Genomic DNA, 26,533 nt, shown 5'->3' with positions numbered 1-26,533 from the left:
GCTTTTCCCATCGACCGCTGAGGGGCCCAGACCCGCCCTTCCCTCCGTCGCTGTCTCGGAAGCCCTGCTTGGTGTGTGCGGCTCAGGGCAGAGCCCGGAAAGGGCCCTACCTGATCATGGGAAAGTAAGGAGGTGCCTTGCGGGGGCGGAACAAAGATGCTCCTCACGGCCTGCGGGTGTGTGCACATGTGCACAGGAGTGTGTGTGAGTGTGTATGCATGCACGCACGCACCACGGGCCTGCAGGCCTCCTCTCCTGGCGGTGTCTCCCAGCACGTGAGCAGCCCCCCATTGGCACTGACCCCCATGGCGCCTTTATGATGGAAACAGCATCTCCCTCTTCCTATACGGAAAACAGCTTTTTTGCTATTACGACAAGAGACAGTCTTGGGGTGGCCGGTGTGCCGGGCACCGCACTTCTGCACATAGGAACAGCTCTGGTGTGCAAATGCTAAATGCTGGTTTAAGAAAGACGTTCTCCATCAGGCTGAATTCTCTACAAATTGGAGTTTTTCCAGGGGATGACTTGCTTTCTCTGATACGAATTAAGCTGGAAGGGATACTCTATCAAACATGCTTTGAGCCTCTCCGAAGGCTCGCCTATGATTGTCATCGTGCTGCAGAGATGAGATGCCTGGTGAGAAGCCAGCCCTCTGTCTCTGAGATAAGTGCTACTCAGGCACAATGAAGCAGGCTTGGAAGTCGCTGCTGCATCTGCTCGCTGGCATCTGCTGGGTGTGACACCGAGGCCACACGTGGGGTGGTTGCAGTGGTCACACTGTGTGTCATCAGAATTCAGAATGCATCTGCACTTCAAGGTCTGCAAGCTTCGTAAAACCGAGGGGGCTGCTTTTTCTCCCTCGTTCTCTGCTCTGGAAAAGTTTTCAGAAATTCCAGGGCAAGCTGACCTGTCTTGAGCTCTTTTAAGAGGAATTTTCTGAAGTCATACGGTATCTCCAGGTGTGTGTTCTCTGCTAGTCAAGTTTAAAATTGTATATTTTCTCAAAAAATAATCAATTTCATAACAATTTTCACCTGTGCTTGCATAACATATAGCAAAGAAAATGCTTTAAAAAAAAAATCTTATCTTTTTTCTCTGACGTTTATCAAAGACGCAGCAGTTTCCTGAGGACTTTTCACCTAACTACAGCTCTGGAATCTATCGTTGTCCGGATTTTTCTGTTTTCAGATTCTTTCTGTGTCATATTTATTGATGACTTTGGTGTCTGCTGCTTCCTGCTTTCTCGTTCCTTTCCTTGTGGGGTTGAGCGCTTGGTTCATTGGCTGTAATTCCATTTTGATTATGAAAACATTCAAGGTTATGGGTTTGCAGGGACTCAATCTCTGGGTTTCACTGTATCACAGTCACATAGTTATATTATTATTAAACAAAAGAAATATTTTTAAAAGCCTCTAAAAATAACTTTGGTTCCTGTTGACCCAATGGTTATTTTGCAGTATCATTCAGGTTTCTAAAAGGTCTTTTTTCAGTTTTATTATTAACTTTTAATTGCATCATTTCAGTTGAAGGTCCTAGTCAGGCCGAATGCGGCAGCTCACACCTGTAATCCCAGTGCTTTGGGAGGCCCAGGTGGGAGGAGCGCTTAAAGCCAGAAGTTCGAGACCAGCCTGGGAAACAGAGTGAGACCTTGTCTGTACAAAAGAATTTCAGAATTTAGCCGGGCGTGGTTGCCGGCACCTGTAGTCCCAGCTGCTCCGGGCTGAGGTGGGAGGATGGCTTGGGCACAGGAGGTCAAGGCTGCAGTGAGCTATGATTGCCCCACTGCACTCCAGCCTGGGTGACAGTGTAAGACCTGTCTCTAAAAAAAAAAAAAGTCCTGTTCCATTTTGTTTCGGGGGTATTTTTTGGGGTTTTCACTGCGGCCCACTGTATTATGAAATGTGATGGTCCTGTGGACTTTGAGAAAAAAAGTAGTGTGGTCTAAAGACACGCTCAAAGTTGAATGCAAATCCATTCACTCCACCTTCTCGATTTCACCTTTCAAATCCCCATGGCCTCTCGCACTTCCCTGAGGGACCCCCAGGCTCTGGGAAGCGCCGCTCACCTGTAGTGGGCTGGTGACCACCAAGTCCTCCTCCCCATTACAGGAGGTTTCGCCTCAATGGAGCGAAAGACGTGCATCTTGTTTTTAATGCTACCAGGGTCCTTTCTGTTTCTCCAAAACTTGTGTGAATCTCACTCTCTGCTCAAAAACAAAATGAAGCCTTTGCCTAACCCTTCCCCATCCCAAGTAAAACTCAGAGTTTCGTGTCTGCCTGTGTCGTTCCATTTCCTCCCCCAGTTAGCGGCCTTTTCTAGCTTCCTTTGGACTTGGGACCCAGATAACCATCATTAAATTGTTTTCTAAACAATTAGAAAGGCTAGGGCACACATGCATTGGGTCCTAGTCTTTTCTCTCACTGTGGAGGTTGCTCATTTTCTTGCCTTTGTCTCATCCTGGGTTTGACGTCAGAACATGAGGCCATTTTACACCATCATTTCCATTGTTTTCACCTGTGCTGCCGATGTCTGCCAGGCGTCCCACGTTCTCGGTGTGTTTGCTGAACTTGGAATATTAGACCTGCACTTCCCTGTTACTGACGGGCCCTGGACCTGCCGTCGGCAGCTCTCAGTAAAACCCTGACCGTCGATCGTCCTTCCAGTTCCCAAAGTGGACGAAAGATCAGCTGTGGTCCCCATCGTACCTCAAAATGGTCGAGCTCGAGGAACTCATGGGAGGGGATGAACGTCAGAGGTAGGGCCCCGGGCCTCACCTCACCACAGGCTGACCTCTTCTCGCTGTGCTCTTGCCTTTCAGATCCGGTCCGACAAAGACAATGACATCCCCATCCGGTACAGCATCACGGGAGTGGGCGCCGACCAGCCCCCCATGGAGGTCTTCAGCATTGACTCCATGTCCGGCCGGATGTACGTCACGCGGCCCATGGACCGGGAGGAGCACGCCTCTTACCACGTGAGTGTCCACACCCAGGTGGGAACCGGGCCCTGGGGTGGCGATCTCAGCCCCACCAGGCCTTGGCAGGTGCCCCCAGCTGGACCATGCCTGTCCTAATTCTACAGGTAGCGCTCCAACTTTGACCTGGAGCAGAATCCTGGGAAGCTGGGGAAAGTCTAGGTTGCTGGGCACTGTCCCCCGTCTCTCCAGGGTGGGCCCAGGGCAGACCTGGGAAACTGCATTTCACACACTCCCCAGGATGCAAGTCAGGCCTGGGCCCACACTGGGAGAACCACTGGTCTAGAAGGCCTCCATCCAGCTGGTCTGCTTTGGACGGCTCTGCGGGGCAGGGAGTCAGGGAGCTGCAATGCTCCCTCGGGGCCCCTCATGCTGCCCTTGGCCCCTTTCTCTGAAGCACGGCCCATTGTCCCTCCCACCCTCTCCAGGCTGGGACATGCGTCCTGCAGGCTTTTCATTTCCTCCGACGTCTCTCGTGGCAGCAAGAGCCTCTGAAAGGAGAACCGCGCTGGTTCCCTGTCGCGGGCTGTGCACGGAAAGAGGTGGGGCTGCGGCCTCAGCTTCCGGGGGGCGGGCCTTCTCCTCCTGGGCCGAACTGACCCTGACTGAGAGGAGGGGGCCTGGGCCGCGGTGAAAGCAGCGGCAGGTGCACATCCCTCCACCTCAGGGTCCAGGGCTGTCCATCGTGTGTAGGTGAAGGCTGCACCAGCAGCGCAGAACAGGCTGGAGCTAGATCGCGAGGGTCACACCCAGACCTGCCCCTGGCCAGGTGTGAGCTCTTGGGCAAATGATGTCGCCTCTCCTGGCCTCAGTCCCTGTTCCTCCTCATGGGCTTGTTCTGAGGACTCCAGGGTTAACCCGGGTGAGGCGTTCAGCACAAGCCCGTGCTGTCAGGGCCGTGTGCTCCTTCGTAGTAACTGGGGAACAACCATGGAAGACTCAGCCCTGCCTGGCAGTGTCACCTTGCTCAGCTCTACCTTCGCTGGGCTTCAGCCAGTGGCACCGAACAGGGCCCAACCCTGCAGCTTCTCACGTCTGCAGCTATTTGTTTTGGGGTTCGTTCTTTCCATCTCACACTAGAAGGAGGCTGCACAGGGGCAGGGAATCCTCCGGCTTGTCCATGGCAGATCTCAGGGCCAAGAACAGAGCCTGGTCTTCGGGGGACTCACTAAGCATTCAGAGAAGGGAGGGTGTTGATGGGAGAAGGTCGGTTTTGCTGTTTGGCCACAGGGGCCTCCCTGACAGCCCCTGAGGCACCGTCTGAAGCAGGGGCGGAGCTGGATGGATCCTGGGGAGCCCACTTGGGAGGTGGCTGCCCTAACCCCCATCTGCACTGGGGCCTTATCAGTCCCTCACGGCTGCCTCCTGGGAAGGCTCACACCTTGGCTGGGTGCTGGGGAGACCTGTTTGACAGTGCCTGGGCCTCGTGTGCTGGGCCCTCCAGGAGTGGCCGGGGCAGAACCACAGAACCAACCAGAGACTCCAGCTGATGCCCACAGACTGTGCAGCAAGAGACAGGCCCTCAGCATGGCCGCTGGCTCCCACAACGGGCTTTGGGCTGCCGTCAACACGCGTCTACAACAGGCTCAGGAATCGGAACTCAACAGCCCTTACTGCCAAGAAATAGCTACAGACCAAGGACTTAGGGAGAGACACAGATGCATGCACACAGAGATAGAGATACAGAGACAGAGAGGGACACAGAGACACAGAGAGAGACATAGGAGACAGAGAAGAGAGACACAGGAAATACAGAGACGGAGACATAGAGACAGGAATAGAGAGACTGACCGTGAGAGACAGAGTCAGAGACAGAGACTTGACTCTAGCCTTGCCAGATCTCGATGTGGGGCAGGGGGAGCCAGTCCTTCAGCTCTGTGAATTCCTGACACATGTTTCTGTCTTGTTTTTTTAACCAAGGCAGACTCGGAGCTGGGTCAGCCCACTTCTCCCTGGTGTGGCATCGCAGATGCAGCCGGTGGGTGCTGGCTGGGGCATCTGAGGGGCAGCACCAGGAGTGCTGTAGGGCTGCCAGGTGCCTGTTGCAGGAGGACTCAGGGCCCAGCGCTTGCTGAATGCACAGTGATTCCTGGGTGACCTGCACCAGCAGGAGGCCTCCTCCTTCCATTTCATCTTATAATTCCTCCTGGAAATCTGGAGCTCAGAGCTGGCCCTCCCTGCAGCATCCCCGATGAGCTGTGTCTCCTCCATGGATTCTCACCAGAGGCAGCCTTGGCATTTCCACCGACTCCCCAGAAAAGGTTTCAGGGCTCAGCTACCTCTGCACACAGCACGGCTAGGGGACAGGGACCTCCAGGGCCACCGCTGGACAGTGCCCCCTCCATGCACCTTGAAGCCTGAGGCAGAGCCTGCAACCCAGCCTGGGAGCTCTGCCCACAGCAGGGGTCCAGGTGTGCAGGGCCAGAGGTTGGAATGGGCACTGCAGGGATCTGGGTCACCCACCCCTCTGTGATTCATTCCCAAGGCCCTCCTCTCATGCACAGGTAGAAATTTTCAACCCATCATGTGCAGAGACAGTGGCTGGCACTGGGGAGGAATCCAGCGCCCCCACCATCTCCTGCCATGCCATGCAAACACACTGTGTAAACATGTGGTGCAAACACGCTGTGTAAACATGTGGTGCAAACATGCTGTGTTAGCCCTTTCGTATTGCTGTAAATACCTGAGGCTGCGTAATATAGAGAGAAAGGAGGTTTATTTGACTCACGGTTCTGCAGGCTGTACAGGAAGTGTGGCCCTGGCATCTGCTTCTGGGGAGGCCTCAGGAAGCTTCCACTCATGGGAGAAAGCGAAGGGGAGCAGACGTCCCACATGGCAGGAGTAAGAGAGAGAGAGGAACGGAGGTGCCAAGCTCTTTAAACAATGAGCCGTGGAGTGCACTCAGAGCAGGAACTCATACATTACCACAAGGGCAGCACCGAGCCGTTGACAAGGGATCCACCCCCATGACCCAAACACCTCCCACCAGGCCCACCTCCAACACTGGAGGGCACATTTCAGCATGAGATCTGGAGGGGACAGAACATCCAAACCACGTCACACATCTCCATTCATCTGTTTATTCTTTCTGCCTGATGCATATGCAGAGCCTTGCTCAGCACCAGGCTCTACCCAGGAAAGGCGTGGTGCCTCTGTAGATGGTCCTGCAGCAAACCCCCAGAAAGATGGAGGTCACAGGCTGGTGGGGACCAGGAACCTGGGTCCCACACCTGCAGGGGAAGCTGAGGTGCCCCCGAAGACTCCTGTCCCTCACCACGGATGCCCTGAGGCCCCCCGCACTCCCCACCTGAGCTGGCAGTGGAGGAAGATGAAGGAGCCCAGGCCGGGGTTGGGGGGAGCTGCTGGGGAAAAGTCAGACCCACCTGCCCCAGCCATCCTTGTGGCTTGTCACTGTGCAGACACTTTTGCACACACGTTCCCTTCCCTTCTTTTGTTTTTCTTTTGTTTTTTTGAGACAGGGTCTCGCTCTGTCACTCAGGCTGGAATGCAGTGGCACAATCTCAGCTCACTGCAGCTTCAACCTCCCAGGCTCAAGCAATCCTCCCACCTCAGCCTCCCAAGTAGCTGGGATTTTTTTATTTTTTTATTTTTGAGACAGAGTCTCACTTCGTCAGCCAGGCTGGAGTGCAGTGGTACTATCTCGGCTCACTGCAACCTCCACCTCACAGGTTCAAGCGATTCTCCTGCCTCCGCCTCCCAGGTAGCTGGAACTACAGGCACCTGCCACCACGCCCAGCTAATTTTTCTGTATTTTTAGTAAAGACGGGGTTTTGCCATGTTAGCCAGGCTGGTCTCCAACTATGCCTCCCAAAGTGCTGGGATTGCAGGCGTGAGCCACCGGCCCATGTTCCTGTCTGTTTCCTGCCTCAGCCCTGAGGCTTCATGGTTTTCTCCCCAGTTTGAAGATGAGAAATGCAGTCATCCCACATCGCCAGCGTCTCTCAGTGCCTCCTGCACACCAGGTTCTAGGAGCAAGCTCGTGGAGATCATCAGTTTTTATCATCCTCATTTCCCATTTTCAAAGTGAGGAATGGTGAGCCCTGAGATCTGGCCAGGCTCCAGCCTCCTCACCCTTGTAGGGACGGCAGAGTCAGCAGGAGATGCAGGGCCCAGACTGGAGAAGAAACTGCATCATCTGCCAAATTCTGGAATGAAGCCCTCGAGCTCCACGTGTAGCTAATCTCTCTGTCTTACCGAGATGGAGGCCTTGGAGATGCCCGGCTTTCCTGCCCTTCCCTGGAGAAGGAAGCCCCTGCCTGCAGGCATCGCAGTCCTCATCAGACTCCACTGTGAATCCAACTCTGGATTTCCACCTTGTAGGATGCTCACCAGGGTCTTTGGGGACAGCTGTGCCAGCCAGCAGGGGCGTGTTAGTTCTCTGCACTGTGTAACACATCGGCACAAACTTAGTGGCTGAAACCACGCCCTATGAGTTCACCGTGCTATAGGTCAGAAGTCAAGATGGGCTTGGCTTGTGTTTCTGCTCAGGGTCTCACCAGGCCAAAATCAAAGCGCCAGCCAGCCTGGGCACTCCCCCAGCCCTGGGGAGGACCTGCTTCCAGGCTCACTGGGGCTGCAGCAGGTCCAGATCCTTGTGGTTGCAGGACTGAGGTCTCCATGTCCTTGCCGGATGTTTGGGGGGCCACAGCCACCCCCTGAAGGGCACCTGCATCCCCGGCACGTGTCCCCTCCACTGTCAGCCAGCGAGGTGCATAGGATGCCCACATGCCCCTCTCTCCTGCCTGCAGCTGGGGAACGCTCAGCTTTCGAAGGCCCGTGTGGTTGGATGGCGCCTACCCAGCCCTGTCTTAAGGTCAAAAACGTAGCCCAGTGGGGAGGGAACACATCTATCTTCACATCTGGGACCAGCGCCTGACATCCTTGGGGCCATCTTAGAGTTCTTCCTGCCTCCCCAGTGTCCTTGGATCCTGTTCCATTTTCCACCCAGCTCTGTGGGCTGAGGGTGGGGAGGACGCATCCCCAGCCTGAGTATGCTGAAGACTGTGACACATGTCACCCTAAAACCAGCCTGTAAACATTCAAACACACAACACGCATGAGTGCTCACTGCTGGCTTTGCAGGGCGATGCTCCAGAAGATTCCTTGAAGGATTCCATCGGTTGGACACACTAGCTCACCCAGCCACATGCTGTCATCTTCCGAAAGAAGTTTTCTCAGCTTCCTGAGCCTCAGTTTCCTCCTCTGTAAGATAGGGACCAAGACAATGCCAATCTCACAGATTCTGATGGAAACTAGAGTTAGCGTGTATCAGGTTCTTATAGCACTACCTGGCCCTGAGCAAACACACCGTGCGTGTTGGCTGCCGATGTCACCAATGAAGGAAGTCTCCAACGCCTGCACCCCTCGGCCACTTCCAAGGGCCCCCATGGACTGTTCCCCGTTCCATACTCCTTGGAGGGAACCTGCACCCACAATTAATATACGAAGAAGAGGCCAGGCACGGTGGCTCATGCGTGTAATCCCAGCACTTTGGGAGGCTGAGGCGGGCGGATCACGAGGTCAGAAGATCGAGACCATCCTGGCTAACACGGTGAAACCCCATCTCTACTAAAAATACAAAAAAATAGCCGGGCCTGGTGGTGGGCGCCTGCAGCTCCAGCTACTCAGGAGGCTGAGGCAGGAGAATGGCGAGAGCCCGGGAGGTGGAGCTTGCAGTGAGCCGAGATCGCACCTCTGCACTCCAGCCTGGGCGACAGAGCGAGACTCCATCTCAAAAAAAAAGATACAAAGAAGAGAGAACAGCCAAGAGGCGGGAGAATTAGATCCCACATACATCTGGACATTCATCTGTCAACAGCCACATTTCCCCCAAGCGGCTTCCCAGCCCGAGGCCAGACCATACCCACATATTAATATTTTCTAATCTTGTCTCCCAGAACGAGGATAGAAAAATGTCCTATTCAAAATGTTGGAGGAAATGCGCTGTGCCCGACACTTGGATTTGCAGGTTGCAGAATGCTCGGAGGATTCCTCCACCCATGTTTGCCTGTTTCCTCCACTGCCACGGCGAGATCACCTCTCTCAGGCCCGCCCTGGGTGTGCCCAGCCTGAGAGATGAGCAGGGGAGATTTCCAACAGGAGCGTGGGACAAGGAGGACACAGGCCACGGGCAGAGGCCGTATTTCCTTGTTATCTGCACTCGCGCTGCTCCTGCTGCTCCAGATAGCACCTGGAACTGCTTTAGTTGGGAGATAATAACTTTAATTTTAGCTCAGAATTACTTTTTTCCTGAGGCCTTGTGACCTTTGGGCGTGTGGGAAGCGTGTCCTACAGCAGGACGGAGCTGCAAATGGCTCGGGGATGGAGGAGTCTGCCCGTGACGGGGTGGGGGCAGCCGGATACGACAACCACACAGCACTTCAGGCTGTTTAAACAGGATACGTAAAGCTGACTCAGCGTGCGTGCGATCACATCGCGCGTGGCAGTCTGCAGTTCCTCCAGGAGTCAGGCCTAGTTTGTCTCCTTACTACAGGACAGATTGCCTCTTTGGGTAAAGCCAGCCTCTAGATCTTCCTTAAACATGCCACGTAGCGGGTAAAATTCCACTCTGGATTGTTGGAACCCAACCAAAACACTGGTGCGGGCATGGACACAGTTAGCTCCCGGGTTTCCCTGGGGCAGGCGTGGAATGCAGGGTCCACCCCGTTCCCCCGAGGTCGTGGGAGTGGGAGCGGCCATGTGAGGCAGGCCACCAAGGGGATGATGTGGAGACCCGTCCGGCATGGGGCTCCTCTCCCAGCCACCCTGGGCTTGATGACGTTTTGCTGCAAATACCTTGAGTGAGGTGTGTTGTGTCCAACTTCAAGCGTGATGTGGGGTTTTGGTAGAAAGATGTGAGCTGAGGACACCTCTGGGTGACCGTCCAGCTCTGGGTGGAGAGGCCTCAGACATACCCTTTCCATTCTCCGGCAACCCCTCAGCAGCCCCCTTGCCTGCGGCAGTGCCCAGCCTCTCCGTGTCCTCTGCCTTAGCCTGTTCTTGAGGTCTCAGCTCAAGCAGCCCTTCCTCTGAGAGGCCTCCCTGGCGGCCACCACACCCACTGATGGCTTCTTCTCTCCCTGGTGTCCATTGTCTGTCGGATGGAAGCTCCAGGGCAGCCACACTGCCTTCAGTGCACAGTAATCTAGGGTCCAGCCCAGCACCTGGCATTGCAGGCCCTTGATGGGCATCTGCAGAACAAACGAATGAAAGAACAAATCCAGAACTTAAGGGGTGACTCTGAGAAGCTCCTGCAGAACCTTCCAGCCCAGGTTCAGCTCTTCCCTTTTCACCTCAAAGGCGATTCCTGTGACATTCCCAGGAGCTCCACACTGGCCTCCCAGCCCCGCCTCTGCATGGATCCCCCCACCACCCATGTTCCCCTGCTATGTCCAAGAGCTGACAGGGCATGCAGATGCAGAGGAGCCTGGAACTTGTCCAGGATGGACTCTCAGTGGACACCCAAATGGACCCAATTCCCAGCTCCAGCTCTGACCTCTCTGCACACCCTGGCCTGTCTCCTCCCCATCTCTCCTGGGGACTAACCTCACAGTAGCAGGAGTTAAGCCCCCTACCCAGTTAGGCGCAAATGCCTTTTCTGTTGCCACTTTGGGTGGACATGACCCCATCCAAGGGGCACCTGTCCTGCTCCAGACATCTGATCAGAACAGTCGGTGGCTCACAGAACAGTCGGACAGGCGTGGGAGGTCCTGGGTGGGCCTGACCATGGGGTGTGGGGAGTTATGCTGGCTTCCAGCTCTGCGCGTTGCTCCACTCTGCACTCTCCCGACCCCGTTTCTGCAGAGGAGAGAGCTGAGGCTCGGAGAATTGCACCACGTGGCCAAAGCCCCCCGGCCCCTATAGCTAACCTGCCTCTGCCATCAGCCTCCCACCCCAGCACCACAGGTCCCGGGCCGCTCTCAGCTGAGTGGGGGTGCCCACCCGCCACCGGGCCCTGATGTGTCTGTGCTGCTTTCCAGCTCCGAGCCCACGCTGTGGACATGAACGGCAACAAGGTGGAGAACCCCATCGACCTGTACATCTACGTCATCGACATGAATGACAACCGCCCCGAGTTCATCAACCAGGTCTACAATGGCTCCGTGGACGAGGGCTCCAAGCCAGGTGAGGCCTTTAGCGTTTGCTTGCTGGAGACCCTGTGGGCTCTGCGGGCACAGCACAGGCCCCGAGGGCTGGGGAGGGCTGCTCAGCCCCCACCACCAGGATGGTGCCACGGGACTTGGGTGCGGACATGGGCGTGCAGCAGGCGTCCACCAAAGCCCCTGTTCTCACAGGCTTCAGGGTCAAGGGAGGTGCAGAGCACAGGGGAGAAGCGATTGCAGCCACAGCAGGGCCAACAGGCTGGGAAGGAAACCCGGGCACTGGGAGTCCTGGGACGGTGGTGGGCCCGGGCAAGCCCCTCTGTGGAGCTGGCGTGTGGGCTAGGAGTTGAAGCCTGAGGTGGAGCAGCTCCCGGAGTGGGGCTGGGGTGGGCTCCTGGGCAGGCGGAGAGGCTAGGGGAGCAAGGTACACATGCCAGGGCCCTGGGGAGGCAATGAGGTCAGAGGACTGAGGCCACTGGAGACCTCCCGGCTACACGTAAGATTTGGTTCCAGTCAAAACGGGAAGCGAGAGAGGCCCAGACTCCCCCCGCAGAGGTGATCCCATGTGACTGAGGCCATCTGTTCCCCTCAGAGCTGACCTAAGAGCCTGTCCCCCGACACTTCACTCTGGCACAGGTGGCAGTGCCCGCTTTTTCATGTGTGGGACCCCAGCTGAGTGCGTCATGTCTTGCATCTCTGCCCTCTGTGACTGCCAAGAAGTGGGAGAACCCCACCAGCAGTGAGGAGGCTTAGGCCCTCAGTAATCGAGCGTCCAGCCCAGGACCTGGCATTGCAGGCCCTTGATGGGCATCTGCAGAACAAATGAATGAGTGAAAAACAAATCCAGAACTTAAGGGGTGACTCTGAGAAGCTCCTGCAGAACCTTCCAGCCTCAGGGCACACACGGGTTGGAACCTGGGTGTCCACATCCCCGCAGGGCTGGCACAGCCTCCACCTGCTCATCCTGATGCCGCAGGTGGCCCAGGTCTGTGGGTTAACAAACCCCAGGGGCCTTCTGTGGAGGGGGAGCAGCTCCCCACTGTGGCTGCCTCCTGCGTGGGGAGTGGAGAGGGGTCCTCTTCGGGACAAACCTTTGCCTGGCTTGGGTTGGGTGGGGGGAGGGGAGATCACTGAGGAGACCTCTGCTGGGGTTGCCCCTAAAGTACAGGACAGCAAGTAAATGTGAAGTTCAGAGAGACAGCAAAGTACTTTGAAGTGTGGCCCAAGCACCATGTAGGGCGGACTTGCACCAAGAGAGTAATCCTTGCTGATATGAACTGCGAGTTCAATGGGTGTCCTGTATTTTCATCAGCAGCCGCACCCCTGGCCAGTGCCCAGCAAGTGACGGCTTCCGGGCTCTACAGAAGTTGGCAGTGCCGGGCAAATGGGAGGCTGTTTCTGCATTGAAATCCGGAGCACATGGAGCCCAGAGCCAGGGCCAGCTCCCAGGGGCACGACACACCCCTGCAGGCCCCCAGGGAGGGGTGAGCAGCATCCCGGCTCTGGGACAGGAAGTCAGGCCTTTATCACGCCTGCTCACAGAGGTGGCTGCATGGTCCGCCCCAGGGCTGCAGTGTGAACAGGGTGAATTGCACACTTGGTCCACCCCAGGGCTGCAGTGTGAACAGGGTGAATTGCACGCTCGGTCCGCCCCAGGGCTGCAGTGTGAACAGGGTGAATTGCGCGCTCGGTCCGCCCCAGGGCTGCAGTGTGAACAGGGTGAATTGCGCGCTCGGTCCGCCCCAGGGCTGCAGTGTGAACAGGGTGAATTGCGCGCTCGGTCCGCCCCGGGGCTGCAGTGTGAACAGGGTGAATTGCGCGCTTGGTCCGCCCCGGGGCTGCAGTGTGACCAGGGTGAATTGCGCGCTTGGTCCGCCCCGGGGCTGCAGTGTGAACAGGGTGAATTGCGCGCTTGGTCCCCCCCAGGGCTGCGGTGTGAACAGGGTGAACTGCGCGCTTGGTCCCCCCCAGGGCTGCGGTGTGAACAGGGTGAATTGTGCGCTTGGTCTACCCCAGGGCTGCAGTGTGAACAGGGTGAATTGCGCGTTTGATTGGTTGTCTTTCAGGATTATGAGACACGGGTGTGTCCAGTGTCACCAAAGGGAATGAATGTGACATTATCTCACTGGAACCATGGGCAGCTGGTCCTCAGCCATCCCTTGAGGGGCAGGCAGTGGGTGAGCAGATCAGCTCCAGGCAGCCAAAGAAAACGGATGAGGACATGGGAGCCCCTTGCGAGGGTGCGGATGTGGAGGAGTGGGCAGCAGGCCAGGCACGCTCCTCACACAGACACCACTGGCCTCTCTCCTGGAGACCCAGGATGCTATTTAAAGGCGCCTGGATTTTCCTGTCCTTTCTATCACAAATCAAACCTCCCATGTCTTACTTTTAAAAAAATCAATAGCGAAAGTCTTTCCAAAAGCACAACTGGCTTTGCTCATTAAGATAACTGAGCAAATTGTGGAGCCGTGGCCTCAGAAGTCCATGTCAGCCCTTCTTCCCACCACTCCTGAGCTTTTCCAGGACTGTGTTGAGTGAAATGTCCACGGACTCTCAGAGCCCCTGGGGGATCGGGAGTCTGTTTCTGGTCCCAGAATAAGCTGTCTTTGTGCAAAGGCCAGGACGGAGCTGGAGGTGATGCTGTCGAGTCCACCTCGGTCACCCCGGGCAAGGGCGGGGAGAGATGGAGTCCACACAAAGCATGGCTTGCTTCTCTCAGTGGCGGTCTTTCCAGGACTTGGAAATCATCTCTACAATTTCTTCTCTTCCATCAGTAAATTACAATAATGGAAGGGTTCTACACAGTGCCTTTGTGGGATAAGGAAAAACTACCGCCAGAAATTAGTCATTATTCTCTGGAAGGACAGGCTAATGAAGGGTTTCAGATGTGCGTTCTAATGGAAAACAAATGGAAAGATGGGTTAAATATTGACTCAGCTCCAGAGGAACTTGGAAGGCTTGGGGAGTTCGTCTGGGGACATGAGCTTGCCAGTACAGGCCTGGGATCCGTGAGGGTCCTGTGTGCCCCCCACACTCCTCTCCAGACCCCTGGGATCCACAAGAGTCCTGTGTGCATCTCACACTCTTCCCCAGCCCCCTAGAATCCACAAGGGTTCTGTGTGCACCCCATACTCTTCCCCAGGCCCCTGGAATCCACAAGGATCCTTCATGTACCCCACATTCTTCCCCAGCTCCCCCGGGATCCACAAGGGTCCTGTGTGCACCCCACACTCTTTCCCAGCCCCCCGACTTCATGAAATCCCCTGGGGCACTGCTGACCTGCTCTGCTGGGTTCAGAGGGTGTGGCAGGTGCCACGGCAGGCCCTTTTGTGGTTGGGGTACAGAGTGAGATGCCTTGTTAGTCAACAGGATGCAGAGCCCATCCCAGGGGCTCCCAGAGCAAGGGGACCGTAACTGGGAAGTGCAGGCGGGGCTGGCAGTGCCAGGTGTGGCAGCGCCCCTGGCTGAGATGTGTTTCCAGAGTCTCCCTGCCGGTTTTCATCCTCACCCTCCTTTCTCCTCCGAGAGATCCTCTCTGCTGCAGCCTCCATGGCCTTGGAGGCCGAAAGCTTGTTCCTCAGCAGCTGGACAGCCCCGGGGTGAGGAGAGCGCGTCTTTACCAAGAGTCCCCGCGAAAGTCCCAGGGCAGGTTCTCGCGGGTCTCACTGCCCTGCCCCTGCATCCATACGCCTCCCCGGGGCAGAGGGTGGCAGCCTGTGGCACACAGCCAGGGGACACCCTCCATCTCCATGCGTTCCGGGCTGTCTGGGATTGTGGGCGGCACATGTGCGTTCGCCATCGAGTAAGACGGGGCTCCAGGAAGTGGGCATTCCCACCGAGGCCATCAGCCCGGGCTGCAAAGTGACCCTAAGCCTGGTGAGTTCCGAAGGCGGGAGAAGGCCCTGCTGAGTGATCCCTTCGGCCCGATCTGCAGAAGTGACCCTAAGCCTGCTGAGTTCCGAAGGCGGGAGAAGGCCCTGCTGAGTGATCCACAGACCTGTACCACAGACGTTTTCCATGAGGAAATCAATGTTTGTTTATTTCAAGTTCCCCAGAAAATGGAACCAAAATCAGCATTCCCTCCAACGAAAAAACAAGGTCTACCTGAAATGACGGGAGGGCCGAGGATTTTTGCCCAGTTTCCAGCGGGACCTGAGGCCTACGGAGGTGACTGGGGGCCCCCATGGGCAGGAGGCTGGGGCCTGGCTTCCCAGCCCTCACTCTGTCCACCCAGCCTTCGCCACTTTCGTCTGCTGTGTTGGGCTTCCCGATGGGATTTCACTGGAAGAAATGTCTTCTCAAAAACTATTTTTATTTTGAGATAATTGTAGAGTCACGTGCAGTTGTAGGAATAAGACAGACGGATCCTGTGAGCCTTTCAGCCAGCCTCCCGCCAGGGCGATATCTTGTAGAACCACAGTGCAGGGTCATAGCCAGGAAACTGACCTTCGTACCAGCCACAGCCCCTACTCACATCCCACCAGACTGACCTGCATTCATTGGTGTGTCTGTCTGCGTGTGTCTCTGTGTGCATCTGTTTGTGTGTCCATGTGTGTCTGTGTCTGTGTGTCTCTCTGTGTGTCTGTGTGTCTCTGTGTCTGTGTGTGTGTCTCTGTGTCTGTGTGTGTCCGTGTCTCTTTCTGTGTGTCTGTGTCTGTGTGTCTATGTGTGTGTGTGTCTCTGCGTCTGTGTGTGTGTCTGTGTCTATGTGTCTCTGTATGTATATCTGTGTCTGTGTATCTCTGTGTCTGTGTGTGTGTCTATGTGTCTGTCTGTGTGTCTCTGTGTGTGTGTCTGTGTCTGCATGTGTCTCTGTTTCTGTGTGTGTGTCTCTGTTTCCATGTGTGTGTCTCTGTCTCTGTGTGTGGGTCTGTGTCCGCATGTGTGTCTGTCTGTGTGTCTGTGTCTGTGTGTCTCTGTGTCTGTGTGTGTCTGTGTGTCTCTGTGTCTGTGTGTGTATCTATGTGTGTCTGTGTGTCTCTGTGTCTATGTGTGTGTCTGTGTGTCTCTGTGCGTGTATCTGTGTCTGCATGTGTGTCTGTGTCTGTGTGTCTGCATCTGTGTGTGTCTGTGTCTGTGTGTCTGTGTGTGTGTGTCTGTGTCTATGTGTGTCTCTGTGTGTGTGTCTCTGTTTCTGTGTGTCTATGTGTGTTTCTGCGTGTGTGTCTGTGTCTGCATGTGTGTCTGTCTGTGTGCCTCCCATCAACCCTAACCTGTGGCAACCATGACTCTCTTTTCATCTCTGTAGTTTTGTCATTCCGAGGATACTATAGAAATGGAATCACAGCTGTGTGTTCCCTTTCGGGACTGGCTGTTTTCCTGCAGCATCGTTCTCTGGATATACAGCCAGTTCGTATCCATAGCTCGTTCCTTTCTATGGTGTAGAATTCTGTGGCCTGGGTATACCGCAGCTTGTGAGCCATCCCGGATTGATGAACGCTGGGCGGTTTCCACTCTGGGCCGTGATTAACTGAGCTGCTCTGAGCACCTGTTCCTGCACGGGGTCTCATGTGAGCATGTGTTTCCATTTCTCTAGAATGAATGCCCGAGAATGCAACTGTGGGGTCATCTCGGGAGCAGGCGTTTGTTTTGTAGGGAACTTCCATGTTCTCTGCCAGAGGGGCTGTCCCGTCGCACCCTCATCCCACCCTCCCGAGAGACCCAGACTCTCGGCATCCTCACCAGCATGTGTTGTCATCACTTTCAGCGTTAGCCATTCCGAGAGGTGCGTGGTGGCACCTCGTGGTTTCAAGGTGTTTTCCCTCTGACGAATGGTGCCGAGTGTGTTTTCCTGTGTCTGTTGGCATCTGTGTGTCCTCTTCAGGGAAACGTCTCTTCATGGCTTTCATCCATTTCCTACTATGCTCTTCTTTTACTGTTGAGTTTTCAGAATTCTTTGCATATTCTAGATACAAGTCCTTTGTCGGATATGTGGTTTGCAAATATTTCTCCCACTCAGTAACTTGTCTTCCCTCTTCCTCCCAGGGTCTCTGCGAGTGAAAGTGTTTAATTGGAAGGAAGTCCAATTTATCCTCCATGCTTCCTCTCATGGAGCAGGCTTCGGTGTCAGCTCTGAGAGCTCTTCATCAAGCCCTAGGTTCTGAAAGGGCTCTCCTCTGGGTTTTCTAAAAGTTGTTTAGGTTTGTAGTTTACATTAGGTCCACGATTCATTGTGAGTTAATTTTTATATAACATGCGAGATGTAGATCCAGGTGCATTTTTTGCTCCTCTCCGTATTTTCCATGACTGCCCCAGTGCCATGCATTGAAAGGCGTCCTCCCTCCAGTGAATTTTGCTTTGACATCTTTGTAGGGCATCCGTTGGGTACATTTGTGTGGGTCTGGTCCTAGGTTCTGTGTGTCTCCTGCCAATGCCACAGGATGACCGTAACCTCGCAGCCAGCTTCACTGCCGGGTGGAGGGATGGCTTCGTGGACGGTGTGAGGTGGTCACGCCCTGGCCTTCACCTGCGTCCCTCTGTCAGGGTGGGAACGTGCACACGGCACTGCCTGTACTCAGCCTCCTCCTCGGCAGGCAGGGGTTCTGCCACGCTGTCCACGGCAGTGCCGCGTGACCATAGCATGGCCCTGGTGTGGCACTGGGCAAGCTCCTTCCCGCTGCCTCACACATCTTCAGTAAAAGAACAAGGACAGTGCCCACCTCGTGGACGGGGAAGGTCAGGGGTGGGCGTCCGTGTGGCTCCCAGCTGCGACGCTGTCATTGACAGTGTCCTTATTATCCGCAGCTGCAACTCCTTCCTATTAACAGCAACTTAATAATACATTCTGGCTCAAAGCACCAGTTCATTTTCCTGACTCCACCAAGGTAATTTTGTCAACTCAAACCTCTCAATAAATACAAGACAACTTTGAAAACCACCTGTGTTCTAGCTTCCTTAGAGCACTGAGATCCGCGGGGTCCTTGCCCAGTCACCCTGCTGGTCTGCCTGGCAGGCCCGGTCTTCCCTGAGGGCTGAGCTACACCTCAGATACTCATATTTCTGAATTATCACAAATTCCAAATCAGCCATGTCTGAACAACGCAGTTTTCTGGCATGGGATTGGCCAACCATGGCCATGCTGAGGTCTGGCTGCCAGACATTGGCCTGCCAGGAGGATTTGGGGGCAGGTGATTTATGAAGGACCCGCCTGCTCCCAGGAGATGTCTAGGAGGGAGGAGGAGGTGCAGGACACCCTGACAAGCAGAAACAACACCTCAGAAGGGCCCCAGTGCAAGGCAAGGCTGCTGGGTTCTGTGCACAGCCCCAGCAGGTTCTCGGAAGGGGAGGAGGAGTCACTGAAAATGATAGTGACTACTAAAGGGGTCTGTCCGGGTGGCATCCAGGCCCCTGCAGGGTTGGCTACAAGCCAAAGCTGGTTTCCCCCTCCCGTCTAGAGTAATGGCCCACAGGCTGCATTTCCCAAGGGTTCCTCCTGCAGGATCCTGGCATTTGTGTCTGTGGGAGGGATCCTGGCATTTCTAACTGCAGGAGGACTCTGAGACCCGTGGAGACCTGTGCTGAGAAAGAGCCACCCTTGCCCCAGGGCAGAGAAGAGCCTGGGGGACCCTCTGGGCTCTCTGCCTGCCAATCAACATGCAGCCCTCCGGGTGCCTTTGGGTCTAAAAAGGTGTGTTCTGTTCCTTTGAACTGGACCTTTTGAGAAGAGCAAGCAACAGATGAAAAATAGCTGCGGCCGCACCCTGACCTGAAGCTCACACGCCCGCACCTGCCTCAGCTGTCCACTCTGCCTAGGCCCAAGAACCGCACTGGACGTGGGCTCCACTGGTCTCCACCGATGATCCCTGCTTCTCTGCACCCAGGGGCGGGGCCAGCAATGAGGCCTGGTGAGGTTCCACGTGGGAAGGACACACCCTCCGCTGAAGATGCGATCGTGCTGTCATCACAGAAACGCGGCCGATGGCATTCGTCCACTCTGCCAGGTGCCGAGCACCACTCTTAAGTTCTCCATAGGAATCAGCTCACCAAATACCACAACAGCCCCAGGAAATGGCGAGTTTTATTTCCCCCGCATGCAACAGGAGGAAGTGAAGGCACCGTCTGTAACAGGAAAGACCCACAGCAGCCAGCAGGGAAAGGCAAGACTTAGAGGCCGACGGACTGGCTCCTGAACGCCCCGCTAACCGCTCCGCAAACCGCCCCCTTGCCCGCCTGCGTGTCGGGAATGCCTTTGGCTGAAAGTCACCGAAAACACAACCGCAGCAGCTTGAACCAGCGGGGGCTGGGGTGAGAGCTCAAGGCGTTGGGCCGAGGCCTGCGTGGTGGTCACCCCGCTTCTCAGTTCTCACCACGTGGTCACGAGGTGGCTGTGGTGCCCCCAAGCATCACGCACACCATCAGGCAGGAGGGAGGAGGGGGCAGTGTGTAGCATGGGCTGTTTCCTGCAGGAAGAAGTCCCGGGCGGCTGTGTTGTTCCGTGGATGAGGTGGGCATCTTAGCTGGGTGCTGCAGAGGGCACCGGGTGGGAACGCATGAACCCCACCCTCCAGTAGCCCACTGTCCAGTTGAGAAACCCAGAGAGACATCCCATTCTCAAGGTGCAGGCCTCACACCTGGGGCAAGGCAGGGAAGCAAACGTCCCAGGCCACTATGAATGGGAAGCGCCTTTCCCTGCCCCTGGGCCCTGGCAAAGGCTGCGCCCTCAGCCCGGGGAGCTGTCCCCCACCCTCTGCGCCAGCTCCTTTCCTCCTGCAGCTCACAGACACTTCTGCACAGATGTCTTGCCCTGGCCTCTCCCCCAGGCAGCCCCCTCCATGCGCTGGGCGACTCCCTTGACTCCTGGCGAGTCACTCAGGTGGCTGTTGGTCTCCACCACCGGGTTCCAGTTCTGAGCAAACACCCCATCTCCTCCTTCACCCTTGCCGTGGAGGCTGTAGGGAGAGCCCAGCCTCAGCCTGACCCTGGGGGCAGCTCGCAAGCCTCGATGACACCTCAGACGTGTCCCTGCGCCAGCTCCTAGTGCTCTCAAGGTGGACTCGTTCTGCAAAATGGACAGGAGTCCATGAGGACCTCCGGGGGGTGGGCGGGGGGCGGGGGGGCGGGGTCCTTGATGGACGGCTGGGGTCCACACAGGCGCAGAGGGAGGCAGATGTCTGCCAGGCCCACAGTGAGGCCAGGCATCTTGCCCAGGGCAGGAGGGCAGTGGACAGCCAGCCTGCCATCCGTCCTGCCAGGTCCCCTGGACCCCTCATGCCCCGTCACTGCCCAGTGACCGTTTTCCACTACTGTCCCCCGCAGCATCAGAGAACAAGCTCTCAGGGCTCGGGAACTCACCCAGGCTCTCAGCATTTCTCAAACTGCCCAGGGAAAGACACCGGCGTATTGATGATTTTTTAACTAAAAAGGGCTCTAATCGGGAAGCGGCACTTCCTCTAACCCCTCGTAACTGCGTGGGGGCCTATATTATAAGTTTTGAAATTAATGTCATTTTAAAATATTAAAAAGCAGGGAAATCTACATGCTGCAGATGAAGTCAAAGAGACCTTCATCTATACAGCACTGAGTTTTTGCTTAAATAGATTATTCTATTAGTGGGCCCCGTTTATTTATTTATTTTATTTCTGTGCCGGTGGAAGTTCCCCGGAGGTTAATGCACAGATGGCACTAGATACTTGAAAGTCGTCTGAATATTAAGAATTTAAATTTCTAGCCTCAGTGATTTGAGCAGAAAGCCAATTATGGGGCTGAATTAGTTTTCAAATTAAACTGCAATTGAAGGCTTGTGAAATTAAACCTTTAAGGCGCATGGCAGCGTTGGTACATGAATTCCAAGAAAGAGCCGAGCCTGGCAGCCTCCGCTGTCTCCCCCTCTACCTGTTAGCGCGATTCACAAGGAGGTGTCCAGCATCTCCCGCATGAAAGACGAGGCTGCTCCTCACCTGCAGCCAGGGAGGGGACGCTGTCCTGACTCGCTGCTTCGTTGGTGGGGAAATATTCACGTCTGTCTACTGGGGGAGAAAGAGGTGGGAAGAGGCCTCCGGAGAAAGCCCTACAAATACAAAGACGGTTTCCTTCTCAGTCTCAAAGCCCATGGGGCAGGAGAACTCACCTGAGCACCCCGGTTAGTGCAGATGCCACTGGGTGACCATAGCTCGGCAGAGGGCACAGCTGAGGGACTGCTGGCCGCGTCTTTCCTGCGGGGAACCTTTCTACAGCTTTACAGCCTGTGTGGAATGGAGCCCACAGGGCTCGCACTCGAGCGTGGCCCAGATCCTGCGTCACTGGAGAAGTGAGAGGGTCAGTGGGGACATGGGGGTCCAGGTTCCCACCTTCCCAGACACCAGAGCCAGCCCCGCTCACAGCACAGGAAGGAGGCCAGAGGGACAGGGCAGCTCTAGGTGCAGGGGAGGAACCGAGGCTTCCAGAGGTGAAATGAGGGTGCGGAGCATGAGGCTGGGACGGCTGCCCTAGTGCTGAGCACCCCCTGGTCTCCAAAGTCACCCAGGGCCACGGAGACTCCCGTGGATGGAAAGAGGCCGCCGTCTGCTCCCAGCCTTGCCAGCGGGGGTTTCCGGACACTGCCTGCCTCAGCTTCAGCTCAGCCCCTGGGCAGGTGGACTGGAGCCCCCGCAATTCACATCCAGAACTTCAGAATGTGACCTTATTCAAAAATAGTTCTATGCAGACATTTTGTCAAGATGAGACCAGCAGGGTGGGCCCTGAATCCAATGACCATTTTCCTTCTAACAAGAGGACAAGACACAGGCAGGGCCCAGGACGGTGGAGGCAGAGGCTGGAGTGACGTGGCCACAAGCCCAAGAACACCCAAGCTGAACGATGTCCCCGCCCCAGGAGCTGGAAGGGCCAGGGCAGGGCTGCTGGCGCTGAGCCCTGTGTGCTGGTGCCGCCTCCTGGCCTCTGGAACTGACAGGGCCAGTTCTGTTGCCTCAAGCTGCCCATCTGCGGTGCTTTGGCGCAGCAGCCCAGAAGACCAATGCAGTCCCCTTTGGGGAGAAGCCTGGGGACCCCCCCTGGTTTCACCCACTTCCCTCCCCATGCAGCCAGACACCCCATCCATCCAATATCCCCCCACTTGGAGCCTGTGGGGGACTCAGTGCATGACCCCAGAAACGCGAGAAAACGCATTGCTGGGGAGGGCTCTGTGACCCGAGCCATGGGGACCCAAGCCCAAGATCCCAGGGTCCTGGTGCGGCCCCTGTGGCTCAGGGACTCCAGACACGAGGGGCCCATGGATCCAGTGAGGTCAGGGGCGCAGTGGCTCCCTCTCCAGGACACACTCACTCAATTCCCAGAGCCAAGCCCTTTCACCAGCACGGATGGCACCCATGACAGGACCGAGGGGGAGGTGGCCCCAGCTTCCCGGGCAGACCCTTATGAGACAAACCTGATTATCTCCACCCACCATTCCCTCCTGAATCCGCTGACAAACCAGCCCTGGTGAGTTCGCTGGGGCCTCCCAGGGCACGGCCAAGCACAGCAGTTGTCCTGTTGCCCTTGACCCCTGGCCATGGTCCTCTCTGGGGCTGCTCTCCTGCCCTGTCACCCACCTGGGCCCTGGCTTTCTCTCCAGTCCTCTGTGCAGCAGAGCTTCCAGGGCTCTGTGCCACACCTGGAGGATTTTCTGCCTAATCCACCCCTGAGTGGATTCAAGGCACCCTTGTGACCTTCAATCTGTGTGTGCCCAGACCTCATGCCCCGACCCCTGCCTGGCCTCTCCCTGTGCTCCCACCCCTGCCCCTGCCCCCCAACAGCTCTGCCAGGTACCCCTCCCAGACACCCTGCATCCCTCGCTGCACTCAGCGGAAGGCAGTGAGCTGACTTCCTGGCTAGTTAGTGTAGGTGATGGACTGACTTCCTGGCTGGTTAGTGTAGGTGACGGACTGACTTCCCGGCTGGTTAGTGTAGGTGATGGACTGACTTCCTGGCTGGTTAGTGTAGGTGATGGGCTGACTTCCTGGCTGGTTAGTGTAGGTGATGGACTGACTTCCTGGCTGGTTACTGTAGATAATGGGCTGGCTTCCTGAATAGTTAGTATAGATAATGGTTGGCTTCCTGGACTGGTTAGTGTAGATGATACCTGACATCCTGGCTGGTTAGTGTATGTAATGGGTTAGTTTCCTGGGCTAGTTAGTGTAGATGATAGCTGGCTTCCTGGCTGGTTTGTGTATGTAATAGGTTAGTTTCCTGGGCTGCTGCTGCAGGTGTGGTCAGAATCCTATTTTTATATTTGGTCTGGTCATTGCTCGTGTTTATACTGAACATCTTCGTAGTGCCTGGGATCATACGGTACCCTGTCACCGCCAGCATCCTGGCCCTGAGGTCATCGAGGGACAAGTGTTTCCTGCCCGGAGGACCCTCAGTGGTTCTGCTGTGGCCACACCACCCCCTGGCATGGGGTATTTTGTTTATGAGCTTCAGCCCCTGGGGTATACACAACGGAGGTCTCAATGCTTGGCACAGAGTGGATGTTCAGTAAATATGTGTTCCAGGCCCCACTCTGCTCTCAGAAACAATGTCAACTTGGCTAGCCAGGGTTTTCCACACCTGCGATTTGTTCCTTAGGATACGCTCCTAGCAGTGGATTTGCTGAGCGGGCACATTTTGAAGGGTTTTGTGTATGCACAACCAAACCACCTCCAAGAAGCTGAGGCCGCCCCTCCCCCCAGAGGCCATGGAAGGTGCCAGCTGCTCTCTGTGCCATCACGATTAGGTACCATCATTATTTAAAAGTAGCTTTTGCACATTTGACATGTGGAAAATGTCTTCCTTTCATTTCTTTGATCAATAATAAAGTTGGTTTTAAAAAGGAGGAGAAGCAGCAGAAAGCCCATCTGTGTTAAAGAGGTAGGATCCGGCCCCTTTGGCGAGAGGGCTGCACCCCAGCATTCCAGCCGGTGTGTTGGGTGTGGGATGGTCGGTGACTTCTCTGCATTTTGCCTTTGAATGTTTCCCAGTGAGCGTGTGCTAGTTACCATGAGTGTATTCTATTTCTGCATCCAGAAAAGAATTCTCAAAAGCATATCATTTGGCCTTAAAAAGCAGATTCCTGAACATAGTAAAAGGCAAAAAAAGGTAGATGCTTAGATGTAGCATGTTTCTGTAGTTAGCCAGAAAGCAGTGAGCAGTCCTTGTGGCCAGAGAGTGGGATCCTGAGCCACCTCCCAAGGAGGAGCCCTGCCATCGCCCTTTCCCGGGAAGGGGACGATGCAGATGGCTGGGGTGGGTTCTTAAGAGCAGTGTCCATCCTCAGGAAGTATCCAGTGAGGAACCAGCAGGAGAGAGACGGACAGAGCAGGCCAGCATCTCGACTCCCAAACCCACAATGAGCCATAAACCCTGCTGTTGTCAGCCTTAAGGCAAACCAGGCGGGTATCCCTCCATGCTAAGCAGTGTCCTCCATGCTGGGCGGGTGTCCCCTCCACACTGGCCGGGTGTCCCTCCACTCTGGGCAGGTGTCCTCCTCCCTGGCCGGCCGGGTGCTTTCCTCCTGTGCTGGGGCTGCCTCTCCTCTTGTCACCTGGTTTCCCCACCATGTATTCCAGGCGCACACACACCTGTTTCCAGAACACTCACTCTGGGCGCATGCACGTTTGACTCTGAGCCTGGGATTTTGAAGCCTCTGCTCTTCCTTCCTGAAACACTGACACCCTGGCTTTACCAGTTCAGGCACTGGGTCAGAAGCAGGGGACCTCCCCTCAAAGAGCTTATGATAGGCTGGGCACAGTGGCTCATGCCTGTAATCCCAGCACTTTGGGAGGCCAAAGCAGGTGGATCACCTAAGCTCAGGAGTTCAAGACCAGCCTGACCAACATGGAGAAACCCCGTCTCTACTAAAAAATACAAAAATCAGTCGGGCATGTTGGTGCATGCCCGTGATCACAGCTACTTGGGAGTCTGAGGCAGGGGAATCAGTTGAACCCAGGAGGTGAAGGCTGCAGTGAACCAAGATTATGCCACTGCACTCCAGCCTGGGCAACAGAGTCAAAAAAAAGAGCGAGAGCTTATGATAAAATTGAGCCCAAGTAAACTGGGGGTTCCTGGGTGCCCATCACATTCTCCTCCTCCCCACAGGCCTCTCCTCCTGTGCCCTGGAGCTGGCCAACTGCTCAGAGTGTGGGATTTGCCTCCTGAGGCAGGAGGCGAGCAGAGGAGGGCACCATGGCATGGGTTTAAAACCATTACTGTCTTGAGTTAATGAAGAGCTAATGTGATAAAAGCCACTATGAGTTTCTAATGAGCAGCCCTTTCCATGGGGGAGAGGGGGGTGCTCAAACTAAGGCAGCTCACCAGGTGCGATGCACCTGCCAAGGTGAGCTGAGTTTCGATGCTCCGGCCGTCTCAGAATGTCCAGGCTCTTCTCTGTGAGGAAGACATTCTATTTTTGCAAAAACTCCACCAGCTGGAAATGGGGATATTGTTGTTTGCATCAGATGTAAAGGGTGCAATTATTTGTAACCAAAAAGCAGGCAGAGACTTGGACCCCTGATCAATATCTGATTAGTGCTTGGTTAATGAGCATAAACCACAGAATGGATCGGCCCCTCAAGTCAGACACATGGAGTTTCCACGCTGGAGGACTCGGGTCTGGGCCACCAGCTCATCCCATGGTGGGGGTGCAGGGGGGATTCGTCCACACCAGGACCCTTCCCAGGGCGGGCATCCTGGGGCCGTCTGTGTTCCCTGGTACAGGGACGTGGGAATGCTGTAGGTGGGAGGGAATTCAGGCCGAGGGAACACTCGACAGCTGTCGGCCTGAGCAGGACCTCTGAGGAGTCAGAGGGGAGGCAGCCGGGCTGGCTCCTGCCGCAGAGGCCCAGCTTCTAATGGGGCAGGGCCGACGGGTGAGAGGCACAGATAGCCTGGGAGGTGGGGACCCGGACAGTTCCACAGTACTCAGGATCGTAGACAATGGGGGGAAGGGCCAGCATCTCGACTCCCAAACCCACAGCGAGCCATAAACCCCGCTGTCGTCAGCCTTAAGGCAAACCAGGCTGGTGTACCTCCATGCTGGGCAGGTGTCCTCTCCACACTGGGCAGGTGTCCTCTCCACGCTGGCTGGGTGTCCCTCCATGCTAAGCGGTGTCCTCCATGCTGGGCAGGTGTTCCCCCACACTGGACGGGTGTCCCTCCACACTGGGCAGGTGTCCCTCCACGCTGGACGGGTGTCCCTCCACGCTGGGCGGGTGTCCCTCCACGCTGGCTGGGTGTCCCCCCACGCTGGGCGGGTGTCCCCCCACGCTGGGCGAGTGTCCTCCTCCCTGGCCGGCCGGGTGCTTTCCTCCTGTGCTGGGGGTGCCTCTCCTCTTATCGCCTGGTTCCCCACCGTGTATTCCTGGGGAGAGGGCAGGAGATGGGGAGCTCTGCGCACACGTGGGGAAGCCCCATCCCAGCCAGGCACACCTGGCCCCCACTGAGCCACGCCTCCGGCCATGGCACCCGCAGCTCACAGGCTGTGGTG

General features: G+C 56.0%; 1 protein-coding gene across 3 annotated transcripts in view; it reads left to right on the top strand.

Annotated features, from left to right (window-relative positions):
* The window catches only part of CDH4 (cadherin 4), a 676,597-nt gene that overhangs the window by 584,671 nt on the left and 65,393 nt on the right, over positions 1-26,533 (top strand). For all 3 annotated transcript variants that reach the window (XM_025399162.1, XM_025399163.1, XM_025399164.1), the window contains 2 exons: positions 2,819-2,974; positions 10,975-11,119. In XM_025399162.1, the coding sequence (XP_025254947.1) occupies positions 2,819-2,974; positions 10,975-11,119 (301 nt within the window). The remainder of the gene's footprint in view (positions 1-2,818; positions 2,975-10,974; positions 11,120-26,533) is intronic.

Source organism: Theropithecus gelada, chromosome 10, assembly GCF_003255815.1.
Source record: "Theropithecus gelada isolate Dixy chromosome 10, Tgel_1.0, whole genome shotgun sequence".
Taxonomy (NCBI): Eukaryota; Metazoa; Chordata; class Mammalia; order Primates; family Cercopithecidae; genus Theropithecus; species Theropithecus gelada.
This window is presented reverse-complemented; position numbering and strand designations above follow the sequence as displayed.